The sequence below is a fragment of the Felis catus genome, chromosome B3, assembly GCF_018350175.1.
Source record: "Felis catus isolate Fca126 chromosome B3, F.catus_Fca126_mat1.0, whole genome shotgun sequence".
Classification (NCBI taxonomy): domain Eukaryota; kingdom Metazoa; phylum Chordata; class Mammalia; order Carnivora; family Felidae; genus Felis; species Felis catus.
In genome coordinates this window covers 17,418,129-17,441,221 of record NC_058373.1, presented here as the reverse complement: position 1 = coordinate 17,441,221, position 23,093 = coordinate 17,418,129, and the positions used below count along the sequence as shown (strand labels likewise).

General features: G+C 45.1%; 1 protein-coding gene across 2 annotated transcripts in view; it reads left to right on the top strand.

The window, feature by feature from the left end:
- The window catches only part of IGF1R (insulin like growth factor 1 receptor), a 310,805-nt gene that overhangs the window by 11,046 nt on the left and 276,666 nt on the right, over nucleotides 1–23,093 (top strand). Inside the window, exon 1 of one of the 2 annotated variants that reach the window (XM_045058873.1) lies at nucleotides 4,375–4,399. The exons of the other annotated variant lie outside the window; for it this stretch is intronic. Coding sequence (XP_044914808.1) covers nucleotides 4,390–4,399 — 10 coding nt within the window. The 5' untranslated portion in view covers nucleotides 4,375–4,389. Of the gene's footprint in view, nucleotides 1–4,374; nucleotides 4,400–23,093 lie in introns of those variants that run through there. 2 annotated transcript variants of the gene reach the window in all.

Sequence of the window (23,093 nt, the reverse complement as noted above, 5' to 3'; positions counted from 1 at the left end):
TTCTGGCTTGGTTCCTGGGAACTGATAGCAGGAGAATGTGTGGACTGCAGGCTTCGGTAGAAACCACTGGGATTTCGGATTAAGACTGCTGTAGTGTGTCAGCCAGCTCCTTTGAGAATGAGCTACAATTAGGGTCTTCCTAAGTGAGGTAAACAACTTTGGTAGAGTCCTTGTGTTTAGTGTACCTTTCACAATTCAAGATTTAAGGTGTTTTTACAGGACTTTAGCAAATAAAAAGTTCTAAAATATATCTCTTGAGATTAGAGATTAAAAAAAAAGCCCTACTAATTCATTTTGAAAAATAAAGCAAGATCCCCATTGCTCTCTTTCTGTGGTAACACTTAAATTATCATTCTTATAGGTGTTGCCTTGGACAATTTCAGGGAGTTAAGACACTCACCAGTCAGAATTCCTAACGGAGAATGACAGACACTTCCGTTAAGCGGTGTTAGATCTCACATCAGGTGTACTGGGTTCGGTATTTTTCTGTGTTTTGTTTCATGCTTTTTTTTGGTACTTTGAGAATCCACTTTGTCACTTCCTTGGCTGCAACTACACTTACTATGTACGTGGTTATCCATTTTACCTTTTGAAAGTTGTAGACTCATTTCCCCGTGATTGCTGTTTATTGTTTTTATTCATTTTATCCTATTTTATTTGCTTTTTATTATTTTTAATTTGGAAATCATTTCTTTGGCTATCTGAGAGAGGACCGCAGGGTGCCATCATCTCAGTCTTTTTGAACAACTCTTTGGGCTCCTTCTCAAACAGGCTGTACTCTTTCTTTCAAGTCCCTTTGCTCTGGCTGGTAGCAACCTCTCTGCTTAAAACAACTCGTAACCAGTTTGCCCTCTGGAAAACTCCTTTAAGCATTAGCTACAATTTCACCCCCTCCGCAGCCTTGATTCAGCATGTAGGGTGGTCACGTGACACTCTATAGCTCTATGAGTAGCTTGCCCTGTGTTGTTCCCCCCAGTGGCCGAGAAGGACAATGATGGCACCTTGGTCATCTGTGAATTTCCAGGACATGGCCCGGTGCCTGCCACACGGGAAGACCTCAAACAGGAGACTTCTTAGAGGGCTAAGCCCCGTCCTGCTCCCCCTACCATTCACTGTGAAGCATCTTGATAACAAATGTATTCTCATCTTTTTATTATAGCCCTGCCAGCAGAAGCACCTTACCGTGCTAGTTACCACTATGTGGAACTCGAAAGCAATAAAATTACCTTTAAAATCAAACTTATGGGGCGCCTGGGTGGATCATCATTTGAGCTTCCGACGTCGGCTCAGGTCAGGATCTCACAGTTTGTGAGTTCAAGCCCTGTGTCGGGCTCTGGGCTGACAGCTGGGAGCCTGGAGCCCCCTTCAGATTCTGTTTTTCCCTCTCTCTCTCTGCCCCTTCTCCGCTTGTGCACTTGATCGCTCTCTAAAATAAACATTAAAAAAAAAAAAAAAGCAACTTTCATCAGGGTTTTTGCAGACTGAGGTGAACAGAAGCCTTAAAACTCCAGGAAAGCCCTGTCAAGGCTGTCTCATCCCTGTGGAGGGACGCCTTTTCCCGCAAGTTCCCTCCAGATAGGAATTAATGACTCCTGTCCACCAGTTGTTGGTAATGGGGCTTCGCTGGTGGTACTGGGTGCCTGACTGAAGGCAGGCACTCAGGCTGGGTTGGGCTGTGTTGTGGTCCAGGCGTGGCCTGATACAGAGGACCCCCAAGGTCCAGCCTCCGGGCCAGGTGGATGCTTCCATGTCTGTAGCTGCCCACTGCTCTCTCTCTCCCTTCTGGATCACACGGCAGGCCTAGGTCATTTCTCATGACCTGAGTAGCCTCCAGATCCCAAGGCACAAGGTAGAGAGAGATGACGTGCTTTGGAAGGTCTGATTGGAACCAGCAGAAATACTGTGAACAGGCACTTGCTTCTGTCCCTTGCCTTGTTTTCTTGGTGAGGCCGGTGAACTTTTGCCTCGGATGCTGACAGGGATGGCAGCCAGTCGTAAAAGGCTCTCATCACTTGAGTGCCCCCCTCTCCTGGGTTCTGGCCAGGGCCTTTGATTGGCCTCTCCGACCCCCCGCCCCCGGAAGTTTACTTGTCTCGGATGGCGTGAAGAGGGCTCCTGAAAGTAATTAACACCTAAGAAATTATCCTTAAAAGCTTCATGCTCCTGAGGAGACTGGTGAGGCGGGATATTTCTTACGGAAAATGTAAACATAATCATTTGAACCTGGCATGTTAATTTCAAGCGTACCTTGTAAAAAAAAAAAAAAAAAAGTATCTTGTAAAATTGCCCTGTGAATGTTGCACAGGGTGGATGTGAACTCACCAGGACAAGCCAGTACAGCGCCCGCCTTTCATCTGCCCTCGTCAGTGGGGTTTGCATGTGCACAGCGCTGCCTTTGAAGCCCTTTCTCCTCAAACACCTTGCCGTCTCTGTCTCTCCGATGCAGGGAGGCATGTTGGGATTGGGAAGGGAGCTACAGGCCTCAGTGTCCCCATCGTCCCCATCTGCGGTTTGGGGTATTTGGGATGATATGAAGATTAGCAGTAACGTTTCTGAGGGGCCAGCAAGTAGAAGGCATCCAAAGGCATGTTTTATCAGTCTCTTTTCCATGTGCCATGGTGGCCCTGCTGGCCTCTCACTGGAGCTCCTGTCCTCTCGCTGTCTCCCTGGCACCGGGTATCACTGTCCCTCAGGGATAGACCTCCTGTCCCTTGTCTGCAGTGAAGTTTTAACCTCATGAAGTCTGAACCTCAGCTCAGCCCTCTGGAACCACTAACAGGCTGCCTCTCTGAGCCAGAAGAGAAGCTGTCTTTGAGTTAACTCAGGCTGGTTCCCGTGGACCCTTACATTCAAGGTCATCGCCCATGTAAAGAGGAGGACGGTGGGGAAGATCCAAAACCCTGCTTCTACCGCCAAGGCCTCCAATGGCCTCAGCTCCCCCGAGAGCCTATGGAGAGCACGTGTACTACTTTCTCAAGGGGCTGACTCTCCAGATGGAAACAGTCAAATGCTGGTGGATGGTTGCAGGCAGATGCATTCAGTGCTTACTCATGGGATGCTGACTAGTGGGGAAGTTTGTGAGCTGGAGGGGTGCTGTCATGGAGCTACTGAGGAACCCGAGAAGGTGTTAGGCAGTCTGGCTAGGGTTCCAAGGGGCAGTAGTATTGGCATTGGCCTGGGCATTAGCGCCAGGCACGCTGGTGAAGGGACTCAGCGGTGGGTAGAGAGAGTGGGGAGCTTTGAAGCTTTTTGAACCTCGGGGTAGACGTATTGAAAGGGTGCTGGGGAGGCTGCCCTGGCCTTTGACGGGGTCAGGGTTGGGGGACCAGAGATAGAAACCCCAGGGTGAACCAGTGAAAGTGTAGATGGGGGAGGACCCAGGGGGAACACCCTCCAGTGAGGCGCTTGACATTGCAAAGCCCTTTGGAAACTGCCGCCCCGGACTTCAGAAAAGCTCCTGTAGGGGAGCGCTTACCTTTGTCAGGGGCATCAGGGGTACCTGGTAACGTCCAGGACGAGTGCTGAAACTGCGGGAGTAAATACACAGCCTCCAGACATACTCCCAAAGTGAAACCTTTTCAGGCGGCTGCTCTCAACGTTCATTGCCAGGGCACTGCTTTCTAACTTTCTGAGAAAAGCCAGGCGAGAGATGACCCTCGTTTCCATCTGAGCTGGGTCGGGTGGACCCGAGTTGGCCCTGGCCTTGGCTTCCTGTGGTTGGGATGGACGGGGAGGGGCCCCTGCCCCCCCCCACCCCCCTGCAGTGCTGGCAGACCTTGCAGGGCTGTTTCCAACCGTCACCGCACAGGCTGAGAGGAATGAGGAATAATTTGTTTAAACGAGGATGCCAACTTTGCATCCAGGTCTGGGCTTTGCTACTGGTGCTTTTTAACTCCTATTGATTGATGTTTTTAACTTGACTGGGCACATTGTAGTTCTCGACGAGAAGCAATCACCAGTGTTTAGCCCGCAATTGGTGCTCGTAGATACGAGCTGCCCGTTCTCTACGACTGTAACTGTTTTCACTGGACAAATACCATTAAAAGACGCAGTAATGCAAGAGGCTTCCTGGAAGGGTGACATCATGTGGCCTGGGGGATTTTGTATTCCTCATCTGCTGTCAGGATAGAGAATTCTGAATTTTAAATCATTTTCTACCTGTTTGAGCAAGTAGTGCCTAAGGATCTCAACCGGTCTGTGTTTTCTTCATTTGGAAAACAGGCCTCCTGCCATGTCCCGGACGCTTCTGCCTCCAGTCGTGCGTGATGGTCCAGGTTCCATTTTCAGATTTGAATTAGAGCCCAGAGCCTCTCAAAACAAGTCTACGATGTGCTGTTGTTCATGGGACACCTTATTTCCTGTGTCTGCCCCAGTCTTCTCATCTGTAAAATGGGAAATGGTAATGGCACATGTACTTCATGAATGAGTACACGTAAATCTCTTAGAGTGTCTGCCACAAGTACTAGGGGGTCGGCTGTTGTTGTCTGTCATTAAGAATGGAAAATTTACACGTTAGAAGTTGTTTACTTAAGGGGCGGCTGGGTAGCTCAGTGGAGCGTCCGACTTCGGCTCAGGTCATGATCTCGTGGTCCATGAGTTCGAGCCCCACGTCAGTCTCTGTGCTGACAGCTCAGAGCCTGGAGCCTGCTTCGGATTCTCTGTCTCCCTCTCTGTCTCTCTGCCCCTCCCCTGCTTGCTTTCTGTCTCTCTCTCAAAAGTAAATAAATAATAATAATAATAATAATTGTTTACCTAAAAATAAAACTGGTGCCCTCCTGGGTGTGTATGATTGCCGTGTTTGCTCTTCCTACATTTGCCTTTTCTGACCTTCACGTTAAGACTCCAGCTTCATTTTACATAGAGGCATTTCAGAAGAGCTCTGTCCGGCCTCTCTGTCTCTGGGGATAGAGATGCACCTTCCTCCCCTGATTTTTGTCTCTCTACCTGATATCCCTCTGCCTCCGTGGAAGGGCATGAAACATTCTCCTGCAGGAGAGGGATTATTTGGCTCCCAAAAAAACCCATGTGTCAGGCCAAATGACCGAAATGAGTCATTCATATGGTAGTGTGAATGGTGTACTTCCCAGCGTTGTTCCTGTCTCAGGGATAGCTATGGAATTAGGGGTCAAGTGGCCTTCTGGGGGAGAACCAGATCTGCATGGTCAAGGACATGAGTAGCTGGGACTGGGAGTGCTATCCCCAGCCCAGATTTAGGACATAGGGTCTGGAAAGCATGAATCTAGGTATCCAGAAAAACTAACTGCAGTATTTTAGATCAAAAGTGGGGAAAATTGGGGTCGGACTCTTGACTTCAGCTCAGGTCATGATCTCGCGGTTCAGGAGTTCGAGCCCCGCATCCATCTCCACACTGACAGTGCAGAGCCTGCTTGGAATTCTCTCCCCACCCCAACCCCCTTCTCTCTCTCTGCCCCTCCCCTGCTTGTGCACACACACTCTCTCTTCCAAAGTAAGTAAACTTAAATTTTTTTTTAAGTGGGGAAAATTAAGAATCTGTGCCCCTCGTTGTTGGAAGGCTGTTTCCAGAGACGGGAGTCCCTGGAGTCTGGGGCCTCAGACCTCCAGGGACAGCCTTAGTCAGGGGTTTGGAGGCCAGCTGCAGAAATGGCACCTGGCTAGTAAATGTGTTGCTGGAGAGCCTTTCTCTGGGATCTCGAGAAGAAACTGCCTCTTACTTTGCTCCCTTGGGTTGTACAGGGTCTCTGCTTCCCAGGACTGGGATTCATTTCTCTTTCAAGAGCTTGTTAGGTGGGCTTGGGTGGTCTTGCTAGGGGGCCATCACCTACAGTGATGATTTTCCCAGGGAAACATATTTTGAATGCAAACCACTTCCTCATCTTTAATGAAACAACTCATAGTGTGATGGTGATTTTCTTCTGTGAGAAAAGCTCTCTGAGGAGGAAGAGTTCATTCCTTTGGTTCAAAATTTATTTCCTGAGGTCTGGAAGCACATGAAAAGATGCTCAGCGTAGTACCTGTCATTAGGGGAATGCAAATGAAACCCACAACGAGATACCCCTTCATACCCGTTAGGATGGTGATTATCAACAAATTGAAAATTACGAGTGTTGGCAAGGATGTGGAGAGATTGGGACCCCCGTGCCCAAAGAATTGAAAGCAGGGAGCTGGACAGAGACTTGCATACCCATGTTCATAGCAGCAGGTCATGATTTGCAGCAGCCCAAAGGTGGGCACACCCTAGGTGCCCGTCAGTGGTTGAATGGTGAAACAGAATGTGTATACACACAGTGGAGTATTATGCAGCCCTGAAAAGGAAGGGGATTCTGCCACCTGCTACAGCATGGATGAACCTTGAGGACATCATGCTAGGTGAAATAAGCCAGTCACAAAAAAAAAAAACCAAAAAACCCAAAACAAATACTGTGTCCGTCTACTCACATGAGGTGCCCAGAGTTGTCAGATGTACAGAGACAGAAGGTAGAATGGCAGTTCCCAGGGACAGAGGGGAGGGGAAGGGGGGAAGTTAGTTTCTGGTTTAGCGTTTTAGTTTTGCAAGATGAAGACTGCCATGGATGGATGGTGGTGATGTTGTGCAAAAATGTGAATGTACCTACCGATACTGAATTGTGCACTTAAAAATGGTCAAAACGGAATATTTTATGTTGGATTTATTTTACTACAATAGAAAAAACACCTAATTTCGTCTTTTTTTTTTTAATGTTTATTTTTGAGAGAAGGAGAGAGAGCATGAGATGGGGAGGAGCAGAGAGGGGGACAGACAGAGGATCCGAAGCAGGCTCTGTGCTGACAGCAGAGAGCCCGATGCGGGGCTCGGACTTATGAACTGCAAGATCATGACCTAAGCCGAAGTCAGAGGCTCAACCGACTAAGCTGCCCAGGTGCCCCCAAACACCTGATTTCTTGATCGAGTCAGCTGTGAGCGTATACCATGTGGGATACTGGGGGGTGGGGGGGCAGCTTTAAGAAGACCAACTCCTGCCCAGCATGGCCACGGTTGAGGAGGCAAGCCAAAGGTCTTACAGGTGCGGGGGGTGCACAGCACAGGACGTGGGAGGTCAGGGGAGGCCTCACCAAAAAACATAGATTTCAGATGAGTCACCAGGGATGGGTTTGTTTTCCATAGTGAAAGAGTGTCACAGATAATCTTTTCCTTTCGGGGAAAGTAAGTCAGGAGTCAGACTTTTGTGCTGTCTAGTCACAAAATTTATTACTAATCAGCCATGTGATGTGTAATTGCGTTTTCATTTTCTTACTTTTCCAGAAGAGAGATTTGTTTAGATATTTGGTTCCCTCACTGATTACACTGGAAGTTTTTCATTTGTTTTGACAGCTCGATATTTTATTGCACACTGACTCCCCCATTACATAGGGAGCCCTGAAGGAAAGGGATTGACCTCTGTAGGCGGAAATGGGAACATTTCAAAGGAAGGAAAGAGCCAGAGCCTTCACTTTACAGAAGGAGAAACTGAGGCTTCCAAGAGGCACGTTGCTGAAGGGGACAGGGCGTCTGGCACATACCGAAGGCAAGGCTTGCCTGTCCATCATGCCAGCAGATTCTCTTGGGCTGGTTCTTTGTAACTGAGTTGTCACCCTCTAGTTTAACCAGGAGTCAGGGCTCAGGCCTGGACCTGCTCAATTCCAGCAAGACTGGGAGGCAGCTGAGCCTGTCTGGCTGCAAGACAAGTTTTCTCCACCCCACTCAAGGTACAGCTTCTTGGTCTGGGCCCCGTGAGAAGGAGAAAGCTGGCTACTACAGCTCATCCGGGTCTAGAAGTTGGACTGGCATGTCCCCTGCATCTCAGAGGCAAGCCTGAGAAGCCAGAGTGACCACTCTTTTCCTGAGCGGGAAGTGTTTGTTAAATGACAAGAGGGAGGTGGTGCCTTTTCCTCAGGTTGGTGATTCGCTCTGCCTAGAGCCGTGGGGATGTCTGTGTCCGCTTGGGCTGCCGTAATAAATTGCCAGGCTGGATGGCTTAAAAACAAAACAAAACAAACCCAGACATCTATTTCTCACAGTTCTCAAAGCTGGAAGTCCAAGATCAAGGTGCTGGCAGATCTCGTGTCTGATGAACGCCCCCTTCCTGGTTTGCAGGTTGCCATTTTGTTGAGAGGGAGACGGAGAGTTCTGGTCTTTTTCTCTTCTTATGAGGACACTCATCCCATCACGGGGGTCCATCCTCATGACCTCATCTAAACCTAATCACCTCACCAAGGCCCACCTCCTGCTACCATCCCGTTGGGGGTTACAGTTTCAGCATAGTGGTGGAGGAATGAGCTATAGCGAAGGCTTCTCAAGACCAGGATTGTGTTTATATACACATTCTTGACCAGTTTTGAGAGTTGGTTACAGATTCATCTTGAAAACTTCAGTGGGGGGTCCCGTACCTAAAAGTGCGTATTTTCAAAATGGCACTAAGTACATTTGCCTTCCAATGCTTTGGCCACATGCTTGAAACGTATAGTTTGTCTTGTGCGTGGGCCATTGCTTTTCTTAAAGTGAATACTGCTTGAGAAGAATACAGTTACTGGGAAGTCTCAGAGGAAATGACCCCATTTCCCCCATTTTTGGACAAAGGAGTTGCTGCTTTTTAAACTCTGCAGTAGCTACGTCGAGGAGAATTATACTCCAGGACAGCTTGACTCGTGTTTTTGAAAGCTCAGTTCGCTGGTGAGCACACACCTATTGGACGTATGGAATTCAGCTCAAAGGCACTCACCTCAACTTCCCCAGGGTCTGTTTTGTAAACCCCGACTCCAGTGTGGTGGGTTGGGGGGCAGGGGTAGTGTGCGTGGAGGACTGCGGCCCGTCTCGGAGTGCTTGGCGGTGGGTTTCTCTCACAGCAAATCCAGAAGGCTAGGGAGGTGATTGTTAATTGTTTATAAGCATTAGCTGTTTACAAGTCATACTTGCTATTTTAAATCAGACCCTGCTATTATGTTGTTTTGTTTCTGTTCACAGCTGAGTTTTAAGCTGGGTAGGATTTAATGGTGAGTCACTCCCATGACGGTAAAATCAGTATCGATCAAGCCTTCTTGTTAATCCTGCAAGCAGTTTAGAGCCGGATAAAGACAGTCTTAAGGCTTCTGCCCGTGAGGATCCCTGGGTGCAGGTTGCTGCCTACAGGCTGGGGCTTCCTTAGGACCCGAGTTAGCCCCTCCTACCTGCTGACCTGGAACCTGCAAGGAGCACTTCTTGTGCTTTTTGGAACCTCCTCTGCCTGAAAAGAGGGCATGATCAGATGAAAGGGACACATGCCCCCGTGAAGTTTTTCTCCTCCTCTTTCCTCCCTGAACTTCACCCCTGCTACAGTTTGAATATTCAGTGAATGTGTGTCAGTGAACTGGGAGGAATTCATGATCCTTTTTTTTTTTTTTTTTTTTTTTTAAACCTCCCTGGGCTCTGAATAGAAGTCTCATTTGCCACCTTTTTCTGGTCTGGGTCAGGAAGTTGTCCTAAGCATCATATGTTCGGAGCTGCTGTGGGTTCTTCTCAGCTGATGGACAGAGAAAGGTTGAAGGCTAGATGTGTGGGTGGAGTGTGATGGAACTCTGGGACCCTCTTTTTCTTGGTTCTGGGAACTCCACCCCAACTCCCCTGAGGGCAGTGGGCAGGCACTCACACCCACCTCTCCTCAGTCCTCTGAGCAGCTTGCCAAGAAGGTGTGCAAACTGCAGGGTGCCTGCCCAGGGCCGTGTAGCCATCTTGGCATCCTGGCTTCGCGTCCTGAACGTGGACTTGGAGGTTGGCGGCCTGGTGATGAAGCTGCACTGGGCATGGAGGGGTGCTCTGGCTCCCGGCAAGGGCAGTGGGTCATGTCCACTGATATACTGGGCCTGCCCAGGGCGCCCATGAGAGCACGGGCTGAGGATACCACTTGGATTCGGTACCGTGAGCAAGAGAGGGGGATTTGGTGTTGGCTTTTACTGTAGAGCACATGAGGCAAAGGGGCAAGCCAGCGGCCCAAGGGAGGCTGAGCTGAGCTAGGTAGAGAGGATTTGGTTTTGTAGGAGTCGAAGAGAGACAGGTTGGAGTATCTGGATATGGAGGGACCTGCTGGAGGTAGACAGGTGTATAAAATGCAGCTCCTGCCTTAAAAAGAGCTTATGGGATAGTCGAGAAGATAAGGGGTGCACGCCTGCTAGGATAGGAGGACTCTTTTACGAATGAGAACACAATGAACAGGCTGGGGAAAAGCCGTGGGAACTGAGGAAGAGATCCTAATGCCCAGAGGGATCCTGGAGGCCTCATGGAGGAGGTGCTTAGAGGACCAGAAGGATTTAACTACCTGTGGGGGTGGGCTGAGGTCAGGACTTTCACACTGTAGTGTGGGGCTTGAAGAAAAAAGGCAGGAAGGAGGAGAGGAAGGTTTATTGACGTAGTAGTGGGGGATGAGGCTGGGGGCAAAGTGGGAATTTGGGGGTCCACAGAGGCCAGGCTAAGAGACATGGTTATTTCCCGAGGACAAAAAGAGTTTATGAAAGACTGGGTCTCTTACTTGTGCTAAATTAAAATACTATAAAGTGGAGGCTACTTGTCTTTGTGAAATAACCCAGAACCTTTTCGCGGAGATGGTGGTAAATGTCCCGTGGTGGACATGAGAGAAGGCTGGTCCGGGGGTCCTGTGTGGTCCCTCCCTAGTGTATGTATGCAGGTGCTCATTCTGCACGTTTCTGTTTGTATTTTCCTGTTTGATTATGGCACATTTACTTATTGGGATGCTGGGGGAAAAAAAAGATCTCCCAAATTACCATATTTGACAGGAGCAAGTAGAAATGACTTTATTTCCTTCTTTTTTTTTTTTTTTTTTTTTTTTGCTTTCCACCTAGATGAACATTTTAAAAAACCTGTCATCTAATATAATCTGCTAGTAGAGAAGGTATGTTTGATTTCTATAGAAAATAATTGGGAATATTTTACAAGCTCTGGTAGCTTTCTGGTGTTCAGATTGTTAGGACTTTGGAACAGGAATAAGTTTCTGATTGAGTTGTTATTACTTTTGGAAGAAGGATGACAGTACTCGCTTTTCCCTTGATCAGCATAATAAACTCCTGTGCAGACATTTGTTGGGTGTCTCAGGTTGATGCAAATGCAGTCTTTGTAGAGAGCGAGCTCCACACTGTTCCTAGAGCTCTGTTTGAAACAGGTGATCTAAAAGTGAGAGCAGCATGCAGGGCTGAAAGCGTTCATGTAGTTTTGTTCCACAGACCTTTGAATTTTACCCAAATCTAACAGGATCTATCCAGGTAGTATCTTTCCCAAAAACAAAAGTGACCATGGTTTTTAATCAACTGGCGGCTTTTTGAGTTGTGAAACGTTTCGGGTCCTGAGTCTGCTGCAGGTTCAACACTAGGAAGGAATGAGGAGGCTGAAGTGTGGGGGCAGGCCCTGTCTGTGCAAACCATGAGCCTCTCACCGCCCCCCTCCCCTCCGCCAGCAGCATCTCAAACAAAACCCCATTTATAGACAGCGAGTTCCCACTGAGCCTTTAATTATGGGGGCAAGGTATGCGTGGTGGTTGAGGCATGAAGCCAGAGGCTAGGGGCTTACTTACTGGTTAATTTTCTCTGGCCTTTCTCTCTCAAGTCTCAGCTCTCCTTAAGATTCAGAAAATAATGCAAAATGCCTAAGATTTCTGAAATTCCTGGCCTTGGAGACTTGACTACATAAAAGAGCCAGGATTTTCAGGCTGGCCATTTCAGCATCAACCATTTCCCACTTCCTGATTCATTGCCTGCAGGATTTGTAATGCCTCTAGACTTTTTTTTTTTTTCCCTCTCTCTCGCCTAAAAGCAGCCATTGAAAGAAAAAATAAATAGCAAAATCCCCATCCCAGAAGTTCTACTTCCTGTTGTTGTACTAGTGAGCTCTGAAAAATAGCTTTGCAAGTTTAGGCTCTTGTTTGGGCTCTTTCAAAAGAATTCTTGAGATCTTTTTGTTTGGATAGGCTGTATCTGTGTGAAGGCGATAAGTTAAAAGGACTTCAGTTTAATCAGCACAGAAATTTTAGATCCTTTCTTAGCTTTATGGTGTGTATATGAATATAATGGAAGCACCAGTGAGTTAGCCGGGACACATAGATGTTTTCAACAATGCCAATTGTTTCCCTCATAATGTTAATGTTTATTTAAAAAAAAATCTACTTAGGTACAAATTACACTTTGAGAATGTAAGAGATGTGGGAACATTTAGAATTCCTGCAACAATGGAGAAAGGTCCAAAGTGATCAAGAAAATGATGGAATGTCAGACTTCACACTTTCCCAACAAACCCTTTCCATTGAGTAAAAGTGTAGATCAGCAAAAGTGTCTCAAGTTCAAATACATCTGTGCTATGACTTTTATTCTTCCTTTGAATAAATTTGAAAATTCTAGTCTAATTTGTCATAAACGTAATAACATTTTCAGAAATATAAAAGCCTTTCGGCTTTAAAGGGTGATGTTTTGGCCACTGAAGTGGTCCTGAGTTGACTAGTTCTAGTCCCAGAATCATTTCATCTGTGGTGAATAGACTGACCCCACCCCCACCCCCTGCCTCTGCCTCCCTGCAAATCCAGGTGCCTAAAAAGTTGAAGCAGTATATCTAGTGATACTTGATCTGGGACTTCATGAGGATTAACACAAGTATCTCTGGGTGGAATTCTTAATGTCCAGCTTCCATTGTATAGCCTAGTAATTGTTGTTTGGAGATGCTGGGCTGTGTTGTCAGCCAGGGGTAGGTTAAAGTGGTATTGCCTACCTTCTCTGGGGTTCGTTGGGTCCATTCAGAGCACACATGATTTCATACAATGTAGTTAATTGATATACTGGTGGAACAGCCTGTATTCTGGGGGGGACTCCTTCTAGAGGTCATTAATAGGGGACATATCTTTTTGTTTTCTCCTTCCTTAATTGCCCATCCAGTGTGGGGGGGGAACAACAGCTCTCTTAGCTAGTTTTTGGGGGTTCTCTTAACAATAAAAATTGGGGAAAAACCCCTCAAATCCCTGGGTGTAATTTTTAGTTTTTCTTTTCTTTCCCTCCCTCCCTCCCTCCCTCCCTCCCTCCCTCCCTCCCTCCCTTCCATCAGACCTACACATCATCTTTGGAAACACCTGCATTTGTTACAAAATAGATGGTGACCACTGGATTCTTCCAGGCAGAGTTCATGTTCTGTAATCACAGTTAGACCCTCATGCCTCACCCTTAGCTGTTGGAGAAATCTTTTCAATTCCTGATGATGGTACAGAGCTCTTGGGAGCTGGGTGCTCTGAATTAGCAAATGGGCAACTGTTTTTTGAGGCCACTGTTCATTCTGTGAAATAGGTGATGTGCACATTCCTGATAAGCACCCACTTTGCATTGGGCTTGGTTGATTCGTTTTCAATTTTGTGTGTTTGAGGCCACCATCTTTTTGTCTCCGGAAATTAGTGAGCACTCTTTTCTCCGCATGCAGTGAACTTCCTGTTGTGGTTGCAGTTTCTCCAAAAACTGTGGAGTCTAGCGGAGGCTCTCTTGAGAGCTCAGACAAGTTTGATTGACAGAATGAGTCAGTGGTAGTCTCTGAGTGGTCAAAATGTTAATGCTTTTGATAGATTCTAGCAAATCTATATGTTTAAAAGTAATGGTAAACTCTCAGCTTTTGGGAGAGTGGATTTTAGATACATTTTTAAATAACTGCTGTAAAATGGATCTAATTCTTGTATTGAAACAATTTGTTATCAAATTATAATTACACATGCCAAAAGGGCAAAACGGTGGTCAGATTTGCTCGAACTTAAAATTTTGTAAAGGTAAGCTGTTCCATAAAAGCAAGAACCATGTTCATGTGGGTCCATGGTACCTGGCATATATAGTGGGTCTTCTGTGAAGGTACGTTAAAGAAACGGAGGTCCACGGGGCGCCTGGGTGGCGCAGTCGGTTGAGCGTCCGACTTCAGCCAGGTCACGATCTCGCGGTCAGTGAGTTCGAGCCCCGCGTCGGGCTCTGGGCTGATGGCTTAGAGCCTGGAGCCTGTTTCTGATTCTGTGTCTCCCTCTCTCTCTGCCCCTCCCCCGTTCATGCTCTGTCTCTCTCTGTCCCAAAAATAAATAAACGTTGAAAAAAAAAATTAAAAAAAAAAAAAAAAAGAAACGGAGGTCCAGAGGGTTCTAAGATCATGGTCAAGACTGCAGTCCAACAAAGCTTCCTGCCTTCTTCCAGTTACTACATGCCCAGGGGAGCTCATTGCCTCCTGTATGTGGGGCCTACAAGAGAGGGTTCAGGTAGTTCTGAGAATTTGATTCAACCATCACGTGTCCATATGGCAATATAAGCATTTCACATAGTTGACCTGTTCTGAGATAACATGCCACATTGATGAACAACGAACCTTTAATTAGGGACAGATTTGCCTGCCACCATGTACTATAATTATTACATTTATTGCTTTTTTCAAATTATAATAGTAATACATGGTTATTAGGGGAAAATCTAAAACTAGCATGGGGAAAAAAAGGAAAATAAAATTCATCTTTAGTCAATCAGTCTAGAGGTAACCATTCTTAATATTTTGTTGTAATGTCCTAAGGTCTTTTTCTGCCCTAATCTTACACATCTGTTTATATATTTTTAAAAATAAAATGGGTGTTATGCAATATGTACAGTTTTTTATCCTCATTTTCCCCACTTAGCATCACATTGTGATTTTTTTGTCTTTTGGCTGTTACATTATATTCTTATCATCTGGAATATGGTTGTAAATGAAATAACTAAATATAATTGTATAACTGCTAAATTTAAGCATCTTATAATTTTTGTCATTGAAAATAATGTGATAAGATCATTGTGCCCTTTGGGTTAGCCTCTTAAAAGCTGAGAGTATAGAATACTAGGAACTTTTAAAGCGTGTGTACTTTTGATCCTAGGTAAATATTGCCAAATCGCCTTCGAGAAAACTCCAGCTTACGCTCCTGGCAGGAGTGCCTGCCGCCATACTCTTCACCGGTGTTGGATGCTAAACTGTGCTAGCAATTTTAGCATTTAAAAATTTTTTAATCTCACTGTTTTAATTTCCTTTTTAGAAAAAATTATGAGATGTTCATTTTCCTTTTTTTCCATTTTTCCCTTGGGTTAATTAACAATGCAGTCTAATAGATTTGTGGAGACCTTTCTGTTATAAAGATGTTTTACCCTGTGCTCTCTGTATTGCAGATATTTTCCCCTGGTCTTTTTGTTTGTTGGCTTTTATTCCTTGTTGAGTTACTCAGTGTTTCGTTTTAATGTAGAATAGCAGTCTCTTCATTATGGCCTTTAATCCTTTTGTTTAGAAAGTTTACGTTTATGTCAGAATCAGTCAAATTTAATCATGCCTATTAAGTTCTAGTTTATGTTTCATCTTTTTCTTTTAATTGTTTAATGCTTCTAGGATTTATTTGGTATTTAAACAAAGCAGGATACTTTTCCCTATTGATTATTCAGTTTTCCCAACATGGTGATGTTTTCTGTTTTTCTTCATTGGACTGTCTAATATATTTTACATTGTAGGATCTTTTTTAAAGCTGTCTTTTCCCACTAATCTGTGTGCTGGCTGTGGTCGTCTTACACATGATAGCTTCATCACACATATTAACACCTTCTAGAAAGAGTCTGCACTCAGTTAAAAATTTTTGAAGACACTTTCTTCCAGATGAAGTGTGTGCGTGTGTGTGTGTGTGTGTGTGTGTTTTGCTTTGTTTTGCTTTTGCAAGCATCTTCACCACCACCTTCCTCAAAAAAGGGAAATCCATTAGATTTCAATTCTGATTGATAATAAACCACTTTGGGAGAAAAATAACATTTCCAAATACTCGTACTTCTCATTCAGGGACATTTCATGGCTCTCCATTTATTCAGCTTCTATTTAACTAATTAAGAAATTATAAAAGGTCATAGAGGTCTTATGCTTTTCCTTTTGGGTTGTTCCTATGTCGTTAACACTTTTGTTGCTAATGTGGAGGGAATCTTTATTCACCATTATATATTTTAACTGATTATTGCTTGTGTTTGAGGAAAGCTTTGATATTTTATATACTTATCTGGTATCTACCCAAATCATTGATTGCTCTTTTTTAGTAATTTTTTCAGTTAATTTTCCTGATTTTTCTGTGCAGAAAATGGCTGGTAACCAACAAGGAGAATTTTGTTCCCATTTTCCCAGTACTCACACCTCTTAACTCTGTTTCAGGTATGTGTCATTTAGGAATATAAATGGCTGCAAATAACAGGAAACCTGCCTAATAAAAATTTAAGTAGTCAGGGCTGAGTTTTCTCCAGTTCAGGAAGTTTAGAGGAAAGCAATCTGTGGCTACTGCAGTGTGCTCCCAGAGCGGATGGGGCACGGGACTCCTGGCTTCTGTTTTCTCCATCCATCCATGTGGCTTTTGTCTTCATGTCTCAAGACTGCCCTGTGCCTCCAGGCATCACGTCTGCGTTTCAGGCAGGAAGAAAGAGGAATGTGAAAGGCGAAGATCCAAGGGAGAGAGAATGGCTTCTCAGCAAGCCCTGCTCAGCCAACTGCCCCTCCCCGTCATGGCTAAGACCTGAGTCACATGGCCCGCCCCTGATTAGAGGCGGGGAGGTGGCCAGTGGGTCTCCATGGGGTTTGGGTCAGCCAAGCAGTGTTGACTGCAGGATCTTGTTGTATTGGCTGGTACATCCAGAATCATACTAAATGCTGATTATGGGCATATATGTGTCTTTTGGTTTATATTAATGAGGCATTACACCTCTGATACTCCCCAGTATGTATGATCTTTTGTGGTTTAACAGAGGGTTTCATCGTGTTGAAGAATTATCTGTCAAGTTTGCATGGGTGACTTCTTAGGGATGGGTGTCAAACATCCTCAGATGTCCTTTTAACATCCGTTAGATTCAGACATTGTTATTGTCATACTTAGTCGTGTGATGTGGGAATAGATTACCTGGTGGTAATTCCACAAGTCCTGGGATGACCATTTTTGGTTGTTGCGGGAGACTGTTTATAATTCTAATTAAATGTGGTTTTCTAACATTTAGAATTTTTCCTAAAATTTAGAATTTTTTTCATCTCTAAATTTAAGCGAGGTAATTTTATCGTTCTCTATGCTGTCTTTTCCCAATTTCGTTATCAGGTTTATGTTAGCTTTGTGAAATGAATCAATAACTTTTAATTTTCTTCTCTGTAACAATTTATATAATATGGCGATACGCTGTCTTTGGAGGTTTGAAAGAACTCACTTGTTAAACAGTTGGGAGGCTGACGCTTTTAAAAATGGATAGTTCTGTGGGAACTTTAAAAGATTCTTCCACAGGTATTGGTGTTTTTCGGGTTTCTTGTCCTTTGAATCAATTTTGGTAAGTTAAACATTTCCCACGGATCAATGTCATTATGTTTAAAAATTATAGCTCAGTTGTCTGTAGTTTTCTTTATGGTGTTACTTCCTCAGTATCTGTTTCCTCATTTCTATTTTTAGTTGCCTTTCCCTTTTATTCTTAATTAGACCTGCCAGAGCTTTCTTTGTTTTGTGCTTCTGTCCTTTCCCCAAAGAACCAGAATTAATTACTTCCTTCTTTAAGCAGTAATGGCACTCCCCCTACGTTCGGATTCCGTCTCTTTACAATTCTGCTTTGCTGATAGATGGGGAGCCCCTTGAGGGCAGGTGCTGAGTGTCTCTATGTCTGTACCATTCTTGTTTCCTGCATCTCCCTGGACATGACACGCACCTGATTATTTGCTTCTTTGCCTGTCTTTGCATCCACTATCAGTTAATACAGTTGTAGGGAAGTTTTCATTGATTACAGTCCGTGCAGTGGGTGTTGCATGGACCTTAGGGGCTTGATGGAGAGGCAGATGTTTGCAAATATGGGTTCATCCCAAAGGGTAACCCCTGGATAAACCTCCAAGTTGAAGTTGTGTTGTAATTTGCCGGATATTAGGGGAGCCCCAGAAGGTGGCTCGGATGGCCTCAGGTGGTTCCCAGCTGCAGAGATGGAATAAGGTTGGGACAACATCACCCTCTGTGATGTCCCATGTGAGGGAGGGCTTGGGTCTTCTCTGGGTCTCATGCTCCAACCTCAGGGTTATTCTCTGAGGTGCTGTGACGTGCCCTTTGCCTCAGTGGAGAGCCTCACCTTGCGTATTGGTAAAGGTCAGTCTGGCTCAGTTTAATTTGAAAATTCTGTTCATGTCTCTTGATTTAGGCCTATATCAAGCCAATATTGAATGTAGGGCCTTTCTCTGATATCATCTGAATGACTGTTTGGTATAGTGACCATAAGGAGAATGTCTGTATTCAGCTGGGGTGGGGGGAGTGGGGGAAGAAATTCCACGAGTTCTGTTGCATCATGTGAAGTCAATTTAGGATTTTGATGGCATCCTTGTATTCTCTCCTTTGAGCTAGGTGATTTTCCATGTAAGGTAGAGAGTGATGAGGAAGTACTTTTCTGCCCACACGGATACGGAGGTCCTCGGGCCTAGAGTCCGTCCCGGAGAGCAGGATGGGCGACAGGGTGGGTGTGTGAACAGGCCTGTGCCCTGGAGACCTGCAAGGAGTTGCCACTGTCATTTGGTTATACAGAGTGTTCAGTGGTGATCTGATCTGATGGGCTTTCGAGGACCCTTCATCTCCCAAATCATACTAGGATTCTTTCATCTACGAAGGTGACCTGAGTTGTGTTCCAGAAGGCACTGGGAGTATTCCAGGAGAAATGCCTCTTTTAGGTTTGCTTGGGGTTTTCCTGTTGGGCGACGTAGTGTTCCATTTAGGGCCCAAAGAGACCAGGCTTCGCATTGAAGAAGCATTATCTGTGCTGTTCATGGGGAAAAGTGTCAAATGTAATTATAAGAGGAGCCTTTTTCTTTAAATAGTTGGTTCAGAAATGTTGGAAGTTTAATTGAAGGCCTTGTCTACATTTTCACGTTTTCCTTGGGGACACAGAAACTAATACCTTTCTTTGGGTTGCTTTTTAAATTTATATTTAATGTCTTATTTGGGTCTCACATGGAATCAGTGGTTAGACTTCTCTTCCTATGCATTTTGCTCAAAGTAGCCTCTCGGGCGGCATTCCCGTCCTAAAAGTTGGTTACACTCTCATGTCAGCGACCTCTTTACCTGTCAGTATACCTAGTATGCACTGGGGGCTATACTGACCTCATGGTACTGGGATGACTATTTATCTTTCTCTCCCCCCGCCCCCCCCCCCATTGTTACTAGGGGTTCTCTAAGAGCAGGGTACGTGTTCTTTGTCTCCCTAGAGTCTGGTGTCTGGCACATAGTAGGTACTCATTAAAACAGGTGACACTAGGTTGACATTCCAAGGGTTCTAGGGGAGATCTGACTAGTTTGGGTACTTGACTTAGCAAGAGATAAGGTGCCTTTCCAAGGATACACCTCAGGGATTCCTCAAACGATTGGGCTGTTTATTTTGAAAGTCAAAAAGTAAAGTGTTTGTTTCGCAGACCACATCTCTCACAATGTGATGTTATCCACTCCCATTGAGTCCCTTTCAGAGTCCCAGAGCCGGGGGCCGGTCCTGCTCAGGCAGGGAGGTTGCTGGCAAGCACCCCTGGGTGCTGCAAAGGACGTGTGCTCGTGTGGGCACTGCCCAGCTGGGTTATGACTTGTTTACTGCTGTTGGTTTTTGAGGGATGAGGTAATCTCAGCTCAGCTTAGTTTAATACACAACAGTTTCGTTTGTTGAGGAAATCGTAGTCTATTGAAGTTTGTTGGATGTTAGGGACGTTATGAATTGCAATCAAGTGGGTATCCTCTTATATAAGTGCATCTGACAAGCCAATTTCACAAGCGCTTCTCATCAGTCACAGTCGGATGGCAAGGTTTATTGTTTAATGTGTTTTTGGGTGTGTGTGTGTGTGTGTGTGTGTATGTTTTTTCTTTCTTTTTTTTTTTTTTTAAGTAGGGAAAGGAAGCCTCTATATAGAAACCAAATGGTTTCAGAGGCCAGGAAATGGCACAAAGGCATGGATGTTAAGGAATCTGGACAGAATTCCCCGTTCCTCTTACTCTTTTTTTTACTTCTGATCTCTGGGTCTTAGAGACAGCTGTTAGTTGAACTGCTCGTTCAAAATATTGAGAAGTAATGAAATACGAGTGTTGTGACCACCTGACGGGACCGGTCCTGAGGCCGATGAGGCCACTCCAGAGCAGTGTCCTTCCCAACTTGGCCTCTGAGCGGGAACCACATGCTCTGTGTGCTCACAGACGGCGCTGCCCATCCCGCTAGCCAGTTGTTAACTCACTTTGGATGTGTTGACAACCTCCGAAAAGTTACAACCCAGGGGGAAGAAAAAAAGTTCAAATTTGAAAAAAAAGGTAAAGAAATGATCTCCTAGTGAGACAACTTCTCTCTAAAACATAAAAGCTCCGAAGACATAAATTCTGTGTTATAAACAACTTGTAATTTTGATCGTTTTCTCTTGTAACTCCAACAGCCTCTATGATAGATCTTAAATATGTTTATCGCAGCTGGAAAAATGCCTTATTGTCATCCTTGTTTATCATAATATACCACCTACTCTGGCTGTATCTTACTGTAGCTCTGCTTTTCTGTTTTATGTTTTTTGAATGGGGGAGACAGGGTTGCAGGTGAATGTAAATGATACCTAGAAATTTAAACAGGAAAAAAAAAAAAAAAGATATATTCAGCCAGTGTTTTTTTCCAGGTTATAGCTAGACGTCAGCTGGTAGCCTCCGAGCTGTGGTTTATTGAATAATACTTAATACTTAGCATAGCCCTTGGTGAAGATCTTTTTATGGCCTTTTCTGAATGTTTTACAAACATAACTAAAGCTTATCCAGATGAGAGCAGGGAGCTTTTTTAAAAGGAGCAAAAGTTGGCCTTTGGGATGCTACAGCTTAGAGAATAGGAAGAGGATTGTGGTCCGGGGAGAGACCCCTGTTCTGGGAGCGCTTCCGCGGGGTTTGGCCTTGGTAAATCTGGGCTTGTGTTTCACCCAGCATTAATTAGTATTTAGTGACCGATTTAAGGTGAATTATGAAGTCCCCCTGAGCTTCAGGATGTTTGGGAAACCTCGTGAGGAGTTGGGCCCTGTACTGTATGCTCTGTAGATGCATTTCTTCTTCCTCTTTTTCTCCTCCAGACCAGAGATCATCCCTGCATCGATTTTTTTTTATAGCTTCGGTTGTGCCCTGCCACTCGGCACATAATTGGGTGCCATTTGTTAACATAATTTGGAAATTGCAAATTCATTTTAATAATATCTTAGGCCAAGTGTAATGAGGAGAGCCAGTTAATATGGTCCCAAATCGTATTACACAGCTAAATGGAAACCAGTTTAGATTATTTTAATTTATCTGTGTCTTTGCCATTGTGTCCGTCCGATGTATACTAGAGGATCAGATTTCACTAGATCGAAAATCCGAAGATTGGTTCCTAGCATTTCAGAATTCCGTTTAGGTGTGCAGTTGGAGCTCTTGTCTTTTTAAGAAGAACGATGCTGTGTTTGAATTCAGTCAACATCACTGGTTTCTGGGAACTGAAAGGAAATGGTTGATGGTGGGAACATGAGCCCAGCAATGGTGTGGTGCTCCTCAGACCCCTGGGAACTGCCCACGGGGGGTCCCTACTGGGGCTGTAACTTACAAGAGCGCAGACCTGAACTTCTGCTTGAGTTGGTTGGTGCAGAGGCTTCAGGGTTATGAGGCATAGACTTTGCCTGGGGTTTCCTCCCTCAGCCTCCTGCATTGCTCCGCCCCTGCATGCCTTGCTGGGAATCTCTTCCTCTTCCTCTTCCTCTTCCTCTTCCTCTTCCTCTTCCTCTTCCAGATCTTTGCCTTTGGGCATCTTCCCAGGGGCTCAGACACAGCCTCTTTCCCTGACTGGCTCAGACCATGTGTGAGCTGATTGCCCGCTCAGGGGCTCTCTGAGATGTCTCTTGAGAGCTGAGCTCCTAAGTGGCACCCCCAAATGACTGTTAAAGGTGGGAAGAGGGTGTGCAAAAGACCAGCATGCTCCCAGTGTTGCAGATCTGGTTCTATGGCTGGTGGCAGGTTCCCTTTCCTGCATCCCATGTACCTCATCACTGAGCCTTTGAGCTATATAGCCTCTTTGGATGGCAGGGCAGTGATCAGGGCCTAAAACTACCTTGAACTTTGCTTACAACAGTGTCAGACAGGAGCACGTGAAGGCACTCCAACCCCCTCTCCCCCCAATTTTAATTGTACACATAACATAAAATTTATATATGGATAACATAAAATATACCTAAAATTGACCACCTTAACCATTTGTAAAGGTACAGGTCAGTGACATTAAGTGTATCTACGCTGTTGTGCAAGCAGCACTCCCATCGATCTCCAGAACTCTCTTAATATTGCAAAACTGAAACTGTCCCTGTTTAACAAATACTAACTCCCCGTTTCTGCACCATTTCCTTCCCCCGGCCCTTGGTAACCACCATTCTACCTTCAGTCTCTACGAATTTGACCACTCTCAGTACCAGATAGAAGTGGGATCAAACCCTATTTGTCCTTTTGTGTCTGGTTCATTCACTTACATAATGTTTTCAGGGCACGTCCGGATTGTAGCAGGTGTCCGAATGTGCTTTTTAAGGCTGAATAATATTCCATTGTATGTAGAAACGGCATTCTGTTTATCCATTGGACACATGGGTTTCTTCCACCTTTTGCTGGTGGAATAATGCTGGTATAAACACGGGTGTGCACATGTATTTGAGTCCCTGCTCTCAGTTCTTTGGGGTACGTCCCCAGAAGGGGGAATTGCTGGATCGCGTGATAATTCTATGTTTAATTTTGGAAGAACCATAATGCTCTTTTCCACAGTTGGCTGTACCATTTTATATTCCCACCAAGAGTGCACAACGATTCCAGTTTCTCCACATCTTTGTCAACATTTGTTGTTTTGTTTGTTGGTCAGCGGTCTGTAGCCGTCCGAATGGGTATGAGATGGCATCTTGTGTTCCATTGAGGACACTTGAGAGTTTTAGCAGATTTTAATGACGTGTTGGGACTTTCCATGGACACATATGAATTTAAAGCCCAAAGGCTTTCAGAGGAGGAAAGGAGAGAGTGTGTGGACAACCATTAGTGGCTGATTTTGTACCTGTCATTCATTCGCTG